The sequence below is a fragment of the Hippoglossus hippoglossus genome, chromosome 13 (genome assembly GCF_009819705.1).
Source record: "Hippoglossus hippoglossus isolate fHipHip1 chromosome 13, fHipHip1.pri, whole genome shotgun sequence".
NCBI classification, from domain to species: Eukaryota; Metazoa; Chordata; class Actinopteri; order Pleuronectiformes; family Pleuronectidae; genus Hippoglossus; species Hippoglossus hippoglossus.
Window position 1 is genome coordinate 3,054,512 of NC_047163.1, and position 12,491 is coordinate 3,067,002.

General features: G+C 43.4%; 1 protein-coding gene across 2 annotated transcripts in view; it reads right to left on the reverse strand.

The window, feature by feature from the left end:
- Nucleotides 1–12,491, reverse strand: part of caln1 (calneuron 1) — a 51,340-nt gene that overhangs the window by 36,000 nt on the left and 2,849 nt on the right. For both annotated transcript variants that reach the window (XM_034603498.1, XM_034603497.1), the window contains exon 2: nucleotides 4,325–4,446. In XM_034603498.1, coding sequence (XP_034459389.1) covers nucleotides 4,325–4,439 — 115 coding nt within the window. In that variant the 5' untranslated portion in view covers nucleotides 4,440–4,446. The remainder of the gene's footprint in view (nucleotides 1–4,324; nucleotides 4,447–12,491) is intronic.

Consider the following 12,491-nt stretch of genomic DNA (forward strand, 5'->3'; position numbering starts at 1 on the left):
TTTCTCCATCTGCAATGTGGCACAAACAGCTCAGTGTATTTTTGGGGGGTTCTGGATGTAATGGAGAGTTTTTTCCTGCACAGACAGAAGAACAGAGTATAACAGTGAATCTTTACACCTGTATCCGTCCTTGCATTGGGTCTGGAGCAGAGCTTCTCTCCTGTTCTCTCCTCTTTCCTCTTCCTGGTCCTGCAACGCTCTGTGACTCAATTTGCATAGACTCGTTAATGAATAAGACAAAAAAACCTGTTTGCTCGCACATTAATAATGAAGCTGCAGGAGAAGTACAAATTGCTTCCAGAGGGCACAGAGGACAGAGGACGTGGATCTGTGTGCAGAGCGTGGCATTAAGCATGAAACACGTTTAGATGAACAAACGGCAGCGTGACGACTAAGACACGAGCAGCGGCCGGTCATTAGAAATGTGGTTCATTGCTCAGAGCGACTGGAGTGTTAATGAAGACACACTAGATTAACTCCAATTTGCATTTGGGTGTAGAAGCTCAAAGGACGAGCTCCTGGTTCCGGCTTCCGACTGGACCCCGGATCAGAGACCGGGCTTTGAAAGCAGCAGCTCGGCAGGAGAAGAGTTCACACACACACACACACACGTTGAGGAAAACTCCCTGAGATCGATGGAACATCTTGTGGATTCTGTTTGAATTAGTTTCGTCCCAAACCGACATCATCCATGGGATATTTAAAGCTCCTGGATCGACACGTTTAACTTTCATCGCTGCCGAGGAGGAAAAAATAGTTTTTTACTCATGCAAAGAATCTTCCTTGACTTTAACTTCACAAAAAGCAGAGGAGGGAAGTAGTAAAGTACAAATACTTTGTAACTGTCCTTAAGTGACACTCAAAGCGTTTTCCAGTACAATTTTACCATTTACCCATTGAACTGCCGACCCACTGGTTAGTGGACTACCCGCTCTACCTCCTGAGCCGCAGCCCATGTAACACAAATATCTGCACTTTCTAATCCTTACACGTTTTATGCATTTGAGGGGAATTATCCATTTTTCTTATCCGTCATTGAGCGCCGCCTTCGCCACCTCGAGACAGATTTCAATCTAAATGGACGATAACATCAAGAAGACGATTCCTTGTTGTGTATCTATCGGTGCAGATCACGCACAACGGACGTAACACAGCGTAAAAGACGGATCAAGACCAAACAGACAAGAGAGGGAGACTCAGCCGTGCAGAAGAGGAACGTGTCCGTGAGGAAGAGGAGCAACATCAACATCACTGATAACGCAGAAACGTTCCCAATCCCTGGAAACAACGACACAAACACAAACTGTCTCAAACTGTCTGTTCTTCTCCTCGAGTAAAGGAGGTGTGGACTGTTTCCACCTCTGCAGAAGAAGCACACAGATCATGGCTCCCGTCTTCAGATGGACACTCGCATCACAAAGTGGCTTTTCTCTGTGCGACGGCCGCAGGCGGATAAATACAAGCTGCTTCCCTCAGAGTGACTGACTCACGCTGTCACATCCCAAAGCATTATCCATACACTAAGACACAGGTGAGAGCCAGACGTCATGAATCCCTGCAGACAACAGCAGCTTCTCCTCAGAGATAAAGACACAGAGAGAAAACAGCTGAGTGATGCCACTCCGCCGACCATGTGACAGCTCGGCCCGCCGCGGCGAGCTTTTTAATGGCCCTGGACAAATACAGTGAATTGCCTGTTTGGATATCGTGAAGTGTTGAATGTGCAGAAACGTGCGGCGCTGCAGCGGCGAGGAGGCGGGAGGCGCAGCTAATGATGACGGCAGAAAGGTGAACGCCGTCTCCCCCCGTGGCGTCTGAATGAAAAACACACAGCTCCAGATTGACTGTTTCATATCTATTATTTCCTGCAGGAGAATCACAAATATATACAACATGTATCTAGGCTGCTTTTTAGTTCCTGTATTTATAGATGTATTCTTTACATGTGCTGTAAGTAAACATATCATATGTTGTTATTGTCAGAATAAGAGTCATTTATGCACTAATCCGACTGGATGGACGAGGACATAAGAACCAGTAAAGTACGAGCACCAGTGCTGTCAAAGCTCCAATTTATTTTTTTGCTGATAAAAATTATGTTGGTATCTGTGAAAACTTGTATTTTACAGAATATTTCATGTTTATATTTTATGTCAAACTGTGTTTATTGTCTTATTTCAAGGTCTATGTATTTGTGTTTTCCTTTTTAATAGTTATCACCTTGTTTGTTAGTTATTCAGCAGGATTTCGCAAAACTACTCAACTGATTTCCATGAAACTCATTAAATTTGGGTTCAGATCTGGATCAGGGCCGGATCCAGATCCTTCTACTCTATAATAAAGTTCATGGTTCATTTGAAATATCAAGCCTTAATGACATCTGAGGAATAACAGCCATAAGCTGATATATCGGTTTGATTTTTTACTCATTATCAGTATTTAGCTCTAAAAAAGGTATATTTAGGTATTTTGTCACTTAAACAGAAGTGAATGGTTAAAATGGAGTTTCATTGTTTAGATTTTGGCCAATTTACAATACTGAGAGCAAACCTGCATCTATACTGAAATGATATAAAGACACGAGAACATGGATCTTATGGAAAAGGCTCCTGGAATAAACTAATAGACGAATAACTACAAGCTGCCTTTTTCACTGCAGATCATTTGACAGGTCAAATAATGAAATGGCTGAATTCCATTTAGCTGCTTCAGATTCTCTCTTGGTGCCGTCTCCCTGTCTCCATGGTCGTGTCTTATTCTTGAATTGAACGAAGCCACAGTTGAGGTCACAGCGAACCCCTGGGCTTTTCCTCCTATAGAAGAAACCTCTGCAGTTTGTTTCTCAGTGTTTACTTGACCTCAGCCTCGAACCACCAAACTATTTCTTATTCGCCAAACAACACGCTCTCGTGAAACAGGAATGAGAAAAGCACCCTCTGCTAATATCTCCATGCATATTAAAACTCCACCCCGACAGAGCACATGCAGCCATCACCGTGCAGCCAATTTCCCAGGCGGCAGCTTAATGTTCCATCAATGGATTCATATGTTTGGCGTTGATGCGTGCGGGAGGCTGGTTTGTTCGTGAGGCTGCCGACTGCTGCCGACGGTTATTGATCAGGTTTGTGTTGCGCCGGCTCTGGTGATTACTCTCCGACAGACTCCAGAACAAAAGGGTTGATAACCGCAGCCGGGAGTCGGACAGAGGAGCCTGCAGAGCGACCCGGGCTCCAGGTGAGATCAGCTACGTAGAGAGTAATGCATCACCGCGGGTTTGTTGGCTCGGATCAGGAGGAGGCTGCTGGTGTCGTAGAATAGGGTCGTTTGTCTGACTGAGGCGATTTCAGCATCCGCCCTTCAAAGCAAAACCTGCTACAGGGCCTCAGACACATCACATGAATATCAGACAAAGCAACCCTTTCATTTACAGCCTCATGTGTTTAACATGTCCAGCTCGGTCTGAGATTTCCCTCCTGTTCACTTCCAACCCGTGCGAGCGAGTGGGGGGGGGGGAATGAAACAGCTGCTTCCTGTGGCAAAGCAAATCTTAGCCTGGCGTCACGTGGGGGGGTCAGGGCCTTCGTGCTGTTAGATGTGATTGAAGTGGCTCCGAGTCCAGCTCTCAAATCAGGACTGACCGACGTTGAAGAGGCCGTTCAGCTCTTCACTGGTTTGTAATTATCAGCTGCAGCGAGTTGAAGAGTGAAGCTGAACTGTGGATCGGTTAAAAAGACTCGGAAGTTATTAAAAACCAGAGTTTATCGCCAATATTCAGCAGGAAACCTTTGAAATATGAATATGGATTATGGATTTGTTACAGCCGCAGCTCGTCTGGGTCAGGAAGCAGAGGATCATGGGTAATATCCAGTGTCCAGTATGAGTTGGACGACACAGAGCTCAACTGAATAAATCCCCCTGTGTGGCTGCAGAGGGCGCTGTTGCTCATGCAAAGCAACATCGTGCTGCTTTAATGTTTCCTCAAAGCAAAGCTCCATTTGGGTTCACAGCTCTGAAAACAAGCTCACAGCCCAACGAAGTCGTTCTTCATGCAGCAGCTGCCACCGTCTGCAATGAGCTGAGAACCATTTGTATGCGGCTCCATATTCCAGGAGTAAGTATCCGAGTCTGTTTCCACTGTGGAGCGAACATTAATGTGAGCCGGAAACATAAATCACCTGAAAACGGATCAAAACAGATTAAAGGGGCTTCGGCTGTTGATCAGAACAAAGAGCACATGTTGGATATAAATAAATGATTCAAGGGTATTTTTCTCGACTACAGTAAAAACATAAAACAAAATATCACCTGCTCATCTTAGTCTTACCATCGAGCTCCTCCACAGAGATGCTGGCCATCACGTCGCTGTCGCTGTCCGACAGCGAGCGGCTCAGGTAGTTCCCCTTGTAGAGCAGGCCGGCCGTCACGTGGGGGAACGGCATCTTCTCCCTGAGACGCAACAGGAGGAGACATTTAGAGGTCGGAGAGGGAGGGAGGTCTCACTCACCGGGGGTTTTCGGTGCGATTAATTGTGGACACGAGGACGAACAAGGAGAATGTAAAAGATGGACCTGGATCCAACAGTTTATCTTTTCTGTTTCAAAAGTCATTGGTTTCTTCATTGGGTCTCGTCCCACTCCGACACAGACTTTAAAGCAAATTGGTTTGGTAGTTTTTGCATAATTCAGCTAAAAAACAATACACCATATACACACTAAATATCAGGTCCCTAAATAAGTCCGATTTATTCAAAATCCATTAATTGTTCACAAAAGATTCCTGGATCTGCACCGTAATCTTTCGGGTTCTGCGACCGACGCACATCTAATGATTTTGTGTAATCCTCCAAACTAACAGACAAACTGACAAACCCTACATTGTCATGTTAAAGAAAGTGAAAAGAAATCAGCCTGTTTATGTGGAAATACTCCAAAATGTAAAGGTTTCTTCTTTGTGTTCACAAAATTCCATTAAATCAGCGCAGTAGATTTTAACAAACAAACAAACGACAAGCCAATGAAAAGCTCCACAATCTATTCATGTGTCTAATTAATGTGATCAGACATTCAAACGAGCCACTAATCAAAAATTAAAAGTCATGAGAAACGACCTGTGAGGAGCACGAATCCTCTGAAGACAAATGAAAAGCAACATGAAGTGTAAAAACCATGATCGGCTGCACGGAGCTGGTTTCTCCATTTGTGATATTTGGTGGAGTGAAAACAAATCACAGACCGAGCGGCGTAAACGAGATCTATTAATGAAGCAGAACTCATTCTCGAAATGGGAAGTCACACAGTGAGGGAGACTCGTGTGAGTAGAAGTAAATGTAGGAAATGTGTGTGTGTGTGTGTGTGTGTGTGTGTGTGTGTGTGTGTGTGTGTGTGTGTGTGTGTGTGTGTGTGTGTGTGTGTGTGTGTGTGTGTGTGCGCGTGACTGTTTGTGCAAATGTGACGGCAGCAATCAATTATTCAATAAATCGAAGCCCGAGGGCGCAGGAGGGAAATAAGAGCACACGGAGGACTACTTCCTCCTCTCTAATTGGATTTCTTCTCGACGAGCACGTTGAGGAGACAGAATTCACAAACACAGAACTTCTGTGAAGCAGCGGCCTGATCGGTGAGTTTGTGTCTTCATCGGCTGAACTTCACACGTTTCTGCAGAGTCAGAAGTTTAAAAAAGCTTTTCTATTAGGAGGCAACTCGTGAGATTGAACAGGCATTTAAACATAAAGACGTCTCTTTGGAAAGACGGACGAGGTTCGGTTCTTTGGGTTCTTGAGTCACATCTGCAGTTGTATCCTCAGCTACTTTTCCACGAACATTACAAGTATTTTTAGACCACAACTAAACTGGTGCAGAGCCCGAGAAGTCGGTTCCCAGCTGAAGATGACACATAAGAAAGAGACGTGTGAGAAATCGTCTTAAAGAAGTTTGCAGGTCCCTGATGAAACCACCTTTAAATTCACTACATCCAGATTTGTATTTGGATCTGCACCAAATACAACAGCCACCTAAATATAGATCCAGGGCATCAAATTAAATTATAAATAAAATGAATTATGTTCGAGTAATTGATAAAAACATATCTCTGGAAGTTTGGAACCTGCGAGTCGTCTGCTGACTCACAAACTGAAACCAGCTCCCTTGCATCTTTTCTTTCTTGTCAGTTTAATAATCTTGCACATCGAAATGTCCGAGCCTTTCGCCCGAAGCTTCAGGATTATTCACTTCCTGATTCATCAATTATTCAGTCATCTCCCTGCTGTCGTTACGAATATTACAAACGTCCTTCCTGTCGGCTCTTCTCCCGTCATCGTCACGAGGACACGTTTGACGCAGGTGTCCTTATCATGCAGGGACAGAATCTACATACAAACGTTTGTGCTTTAAAATGGCCGAAGTCCGCTGCGCGTGTGTGTTTTACATTTTCTACGCGTGACGGATGAGTTACAGCTTCTGTCAGGAGTTTTATTGCTTTTTTAGAAAACCCATTAATCTCTTTTAATCTCATGTTTGATTTGACTGATGTTTGCGTCTGGACTCAGAGGTGAGGAGTGATAAAGCATTTCCATAAAACACGGTGGGTAAGAGAGGGAAAAACAGCTGCTACAGTCGGAGCATTGATGAATACATTGATTGGTCGAGAGCAAATCAGTGTTTGAGTAGAAAGCTGCTCTGCTCTATTAGTGAATTAATATCAAAACCCAACAATTTAAGGTGTTCGATCTATTCTTCTATTAACTGAAGCCCGAGAGTCAAAGTTTATCTTTCGGACGAACTCTCAAAACAGATTTTTTCCAGAATGGTTTTTATTATATAATATACACTCGTTTTTATTCATTACTTTTATGTTTCCTTTGTCACCTTCTTGTTTTTCTTTTAGTTCTACCAGCCTCCTCCTCCTCAAGCATCTTTACACCCATCGATTTAAGTAACTCTCATATATCTTAAAGAGGAGATTAGAGAATTAGAATCCTCATCGATGTTTAAAGTCCCTCGATGTGTTTGTCCGAACATCGAATCTTCCTTTATAACCTTTGGCAAACAAAACACCCTCCGCATCCCTGAACATCAACAATTAAAAGTACTGACACGTTCTTTTCAGAGAAAACTAAAAGAGACGAGTCACAGGAAGTACAGCACATTAAAGGTCCAAGGTTTAGGTGAGAGGATCTAAATTTAATATATAAAATAATCCTAGTGATGTTTTCACAAGTTCGTTTCCTCGAAATTGTACAAATTATTGTTTCTTTAACCCTAGAATGAGCCTTTATATTTAAATACTTTATATTTACATCGGTAGAGGATCCTCTCTACGGAGGCTGACATGTTTTTTACAGAAGCCCAAACTGGACAAACTAAACCTTTTGAGTTTTTATGACAACTGAAGGTTAGAGGGTTGGAACGGGTGAGATGAGGGGATTTTTACGGCAACATTGTACGACAGCATCTCAAGGACATCATGTTTATCATTGCAGGAGATGGGGAGTGAGATAACGTGCTGCGACTTCATATTAACAAAGCTTTCTAGTTTCTCCTGCTGAGGAAGTTATGAGAAAATACTTCTCCTCACGGTTAAGATCTTAGTCGTTAACAAATCCTCCTAACGTGAAAAACCTCAGGAGAAGAAGAAAGTGAGTGTGGACGAGGACCTTTAAGAGGATTAAGAGTTTCTCCAGCAGAGGAGGAAACGTCGTAATGAAGTGATGCAGCACTGAAGTAGAGCTCCACTGATTTATCAGGAGGTCGATAAGAATCTGTGGTTATGAGCCTCTCACAGACTGTATCAGTGGTAATGTTTGCTGATAGGAAAACGTTTATGTTACTGTAGAAAAGATTTGCTTCTCCAGCTCCTCTTTCAGTCTTTGGTATTTTTTCAAGCTTCCTTCTCGATGTTCCCGTCGCTCGGGATCCTCATCAATCAGAATTGTCGCCTTCTGCTGATCCAGTTGGTCAGAAATCAGCAGTTTGTCCGTCTGGATCTGGAAGCCCCACAGGATCCCACCCGCCTGGAGGTGTCCAGCCCCCTCGGCCCATGTTCCTGGACACTATACCGACTCCATGCCTGGATCTCACACCGGACTGTCTCAGGTTGTCTTTGCACAGCCTGTATCTGGGGTCCTGCTGGTGTGGTGGACCCCTGCCTCTATTGATCCGGTGATTAGAGCCTCTTCCAGCCACTCGTGTGATTTTTCTACTTTCTATTATCTAATCTTATTATTCTCCCACTTACTTCTCTCCCCACATGTCTTCCTCTTGGCCTGAGCTGTAACTCTGGGGTTGAATTTGACACCCGTCTGCTAATTGAGTTCCTAGTAGAACACGGCTCCTCGGCTGTTTGCTCGCTCAGTAGTTTATGACGGATTAACATGATCGCTTTAATACTAAAAATAGCATAAACATAAGCAAATAAACAAGCATCAGGGAGTGAAAAGGTCACTTTGCACAACATGTGCCGCTTCTTATAAAGTCTTCCAGTAAACAGGCTGCTCGTGATCACAGCCCTGGTGCGAGACCCCGAGGAGCGGGACAGTAATCACTTAAATCAGGAGGTGATCACCGCTGCCGCCGAAACCAGAACCACAACTCCCCCCCCCACACCCTCATCAAACAGCCCATCCCCTGCGGACTGACATGTATCAGCTGAAGAGAAAAAGAGCAGAGGATTATGGGATTTAATGCTCAGATTGACTGGCTGGTTAAAATGAGCCACGAAGATAGAATCAGTAGCTCAGCGTTTTACTTTGAAGGCGGCTAAGACAAATTCTGAATCTACAAATCTTTACCAACACGTACAGACATGGTTTTTTCTTCTTACACGTTAATGACGATATATTATTTGATGCACTGATTCATTTGTTAGTCTATAAATTATTAAATGGTGAATAAATAATAACTCAGAGTCCAAATACACATAAAACCCTTTTTCTATCACGCACCATTCGTACGCTATCGGCACAGATGTCAGGGGAAATCAGGGATCATTATATTTCCCAAAGAGGTGGAGGTGCCGGGGATCGAACCACCGACCTTCCTCAGTCAGGAAGGGTGGAGGTGCTGGGGATTGATTGAAAAAGTCATAATTTTACAAGAATAGAGTTTTAATTGAGAAGAAATTCGTCATAATATGAGAATAAAGTTCTAATGTTAAGATAATAAAGAAAAAGACAGATTCCTGATTTTATAACAGAATGATCTTCTGATGTTCCCGCTCTAAAATGACACGTAGACGAAAATTATGACTTTATTTTCGTAAAATTACTTATTATTGAAATCTACAATTGTTTTTTCAGCCCATGAATGACCATCACATATTGTTTTTTACTCCTCTTCAGTAGTGTGGAAGGTTTGGCTGCCTCACAACAGGGCGACGAGCTGCTGCTGCTGCACTCAGACAACAACAGTTTAACAACGTGTACGATCACACATGAACGTGAACAAGCAGATGAAACATGTCATCTGTTTATGGGACAGTAACTCAGATTTTACACAACACTCGAGGCCATTAGCTGATGCTGTTTCCCAAATGGACTCACTGGGACTCGGTGTTTGGCTCAGGATCGTGTCGAGCAGACGAGACACGCGGGTGTCAACGGCTGCACTCGCTCTGATTGGACACGTGAAGCTTTTTGTCACGGGGACAAACAAGTCGTCACTCTGACGTCTGCCGAGCTTCAGATGTAAATCCAGATGCATTTCCAGGCCACGATAAACCAGTGTATTTGTTTCTTGGTGACTGGAAGTGAAGGTTAAGTTTGATGTCTGAGGAACACGTGGCCACAGATAAAGGTCAGAAATCTGGAACATCTGACAGGTATGTTTTTGGTTTGTTGGTTTTTCTGGAGGTTCAGAACTCAGGGAACTTACATTTGGTGCAGATCTGGAAAATGTACAGTACTTGTGACATAACTGCCAGCGTGTAGGGGAAGTGCAACATATTTACATTTAGTGTTTACTGTCAAATGAACAATGACTTGCTGTTTTGTGGCTCTTACATGTGAACAAATTAGCAACTTGAAGATTTTATTTTGGATTGTATAGAAACTATTGATGCCCATTTTTCCAGGTATTGGCAAAACCACAGATTAATTAACTCTGCCAAAGAGGTTATGTTTATGTGTTAATTGGGTCTTGATGAAAACAATCAAACATATTTAAGGGATATATATTTTTTAATCTGTGCAATTTGGTGCAGCTTGATTGAATTTAAGGCGACTCAACCGAGTGCAGTTCTAGTTTGAGCAGCTCTACACTTACACAAAACAAGAAAAACATTTGCTCACAGACTTTGAAACCTTTTAATTATCCTGCACTTCCCTGCAAAGCACTTTACACAACCTGCTCCGCCGGAGAGACGAGACCTTGTGTGTAAGAGACGGTTCAAAGAAGAAAGTTCTGCACACCAACAACCAACAGCATCGTTAACCTGAAACCAAACGATCTGATTGGTTGCGACCTCTGAACACTTTGACTGATCCTGAGTCTCAGAGCAGCCGCTCATCTCTCTTCTATCTGATGGATCACAGTGATTAAAGCAGTAAAATGCTGCACGTGGGACGGCTGCACACATCACCGGCTTTAATGATGATGATCGGTCACAGGGCGGAGGAATCTTGAGAAAGTAAAAACCACTGGCAGTATAAATTCAAAGTGTATTTCCACTCATCCACAATTAAACCATATCAAGGCGGCCCGGTGCTACACAAACTATTACTGCATCATTATAGAGCTTGTAAGTCTTCGCAGTGTTGTTAAGACCGGGTCACAGCAGACCTGAACCCAATTACAGCTGAGACATAAATAAACCTCCACTAAACGTGTGTGCACGGGAAACACTCCACACACGGTGACACTTCAAGGATGAGACAAAGATGACTAATCAAAACACTTTGACCCTGAAGGAAGGAGCAGGAAGACGCCATGTTGACATTAAAACGCTGCAAACAACTGGACATCGGTGACGCACCTGAACGCAACACAAGGAGGTGAGGAGACGAGACCAGGGAACTGAGAAGTGGAACAGGAATCAACCCTGAACCAGAAAGAGCACAAAGCTAAATATCAGTTATCTTCATATGTCGGATTGTTTTCATCAAAATGAATAACTCTGGATTCACATTGTCCTCGGAGTTGTGATGTCGTGGACGTGGTGAACAAAACGTGTTGAGACAATGTTTTCATAATAACAGAGCAAAGAAAAAGGATCCTATAAAAGTAAAAAAGAAGCATTTAAATAATTTGAGACAATCCTAAAAACATCTGTATTGTGTAGTCAGTGTTGTGTGGTGCTTGTGAAAGACGGACAAAACTGTTTGCAAGTGACAAAAGTAACATTTGACCAATTCATAAATCACCAAGTCATTGTTGGTTTGTTTGATTTCTGTTGATTAAGTTATTGATCATTTAAAATCAAATATCTTGTTGCGGCAACTGTTGTGTTTCATTATAAAACGTCTTTATAAAATTATGAAGTGCATTGAGATCGATATAAAATTTAATTGGGATAAAAAATCCTGGAAACGTTTTTTGTCCTGAGCGTCTGTAAATTCTTCAGAAAAAGAAAATATCAATGACCAATTTTCCAAATGTTTACACAACTAACTCGTTAGGAAAGAAGAAGAATTCTACATCTAACATTTCCACCAATTCTGTTCACGTCCGTTGAGTCACCTGATCGTCTCTGACTGACATGTTGTTTTATCACAAAGTTTCAGCACAGAGACCTCTCGCCCTTTCTACGAAGAAATATCTCCTCGACCCACGACTGGCACCAAAACACCAAAACACCAAAACACCAAAACCCGGAGCCAGCCCTCGGCTCGGAGTCCTGCCTCTTTGAAGAGAGCGCGATGAAAAGAGCTCAGATTTATTCAAAGCTTTCTGCATGACAAGGAGGCCAGATGGCAATTTCTCACATCAGACCCCGCAGCACAACGGCCAATAGCAACAGGCCGATTCAGGGGGGGGGGGGGGGGGGCACAAACAGAACATTGTGTACCGGCGACGACAGAATCTAAAATATACACCAGGAAAAATAAAGTTATCAGCAGAACACAGGGGGTGGGGGGGGGGGGCTGCACGTTGCCTCTCTGATCACATCCTCATCACAGAGACCAGGAGACAACATCTGGGTGACGTCGCAGAGGGAGGAGCGCTCACATTAGAAAGTTAATTAAAAAGTTTCCACTCAAACGGAAAAAGATGCAGCAGCAACTTTTCACCGGTTCCTCCAGCACGACCAGAGGAAGATTCACCAACAGGGAGCTGGTGATAGAAACACATCTGTGAAATCTGTGAACTTTACATCAGAGCAGAGGTGACGTATTCTGATCACACTCTTCGGTTGTATCACCAATCTCACACCACTGATGAGTCCGTGCACATTTCATAGCCGTGCACGCTGCAGCAGCGAAAACACACAAAGAAGATGCTTAAAACAGAGCAGGTCATCATCAAGATGCATTCAGGACCAACTGCCGCCCGTCTGTCGCT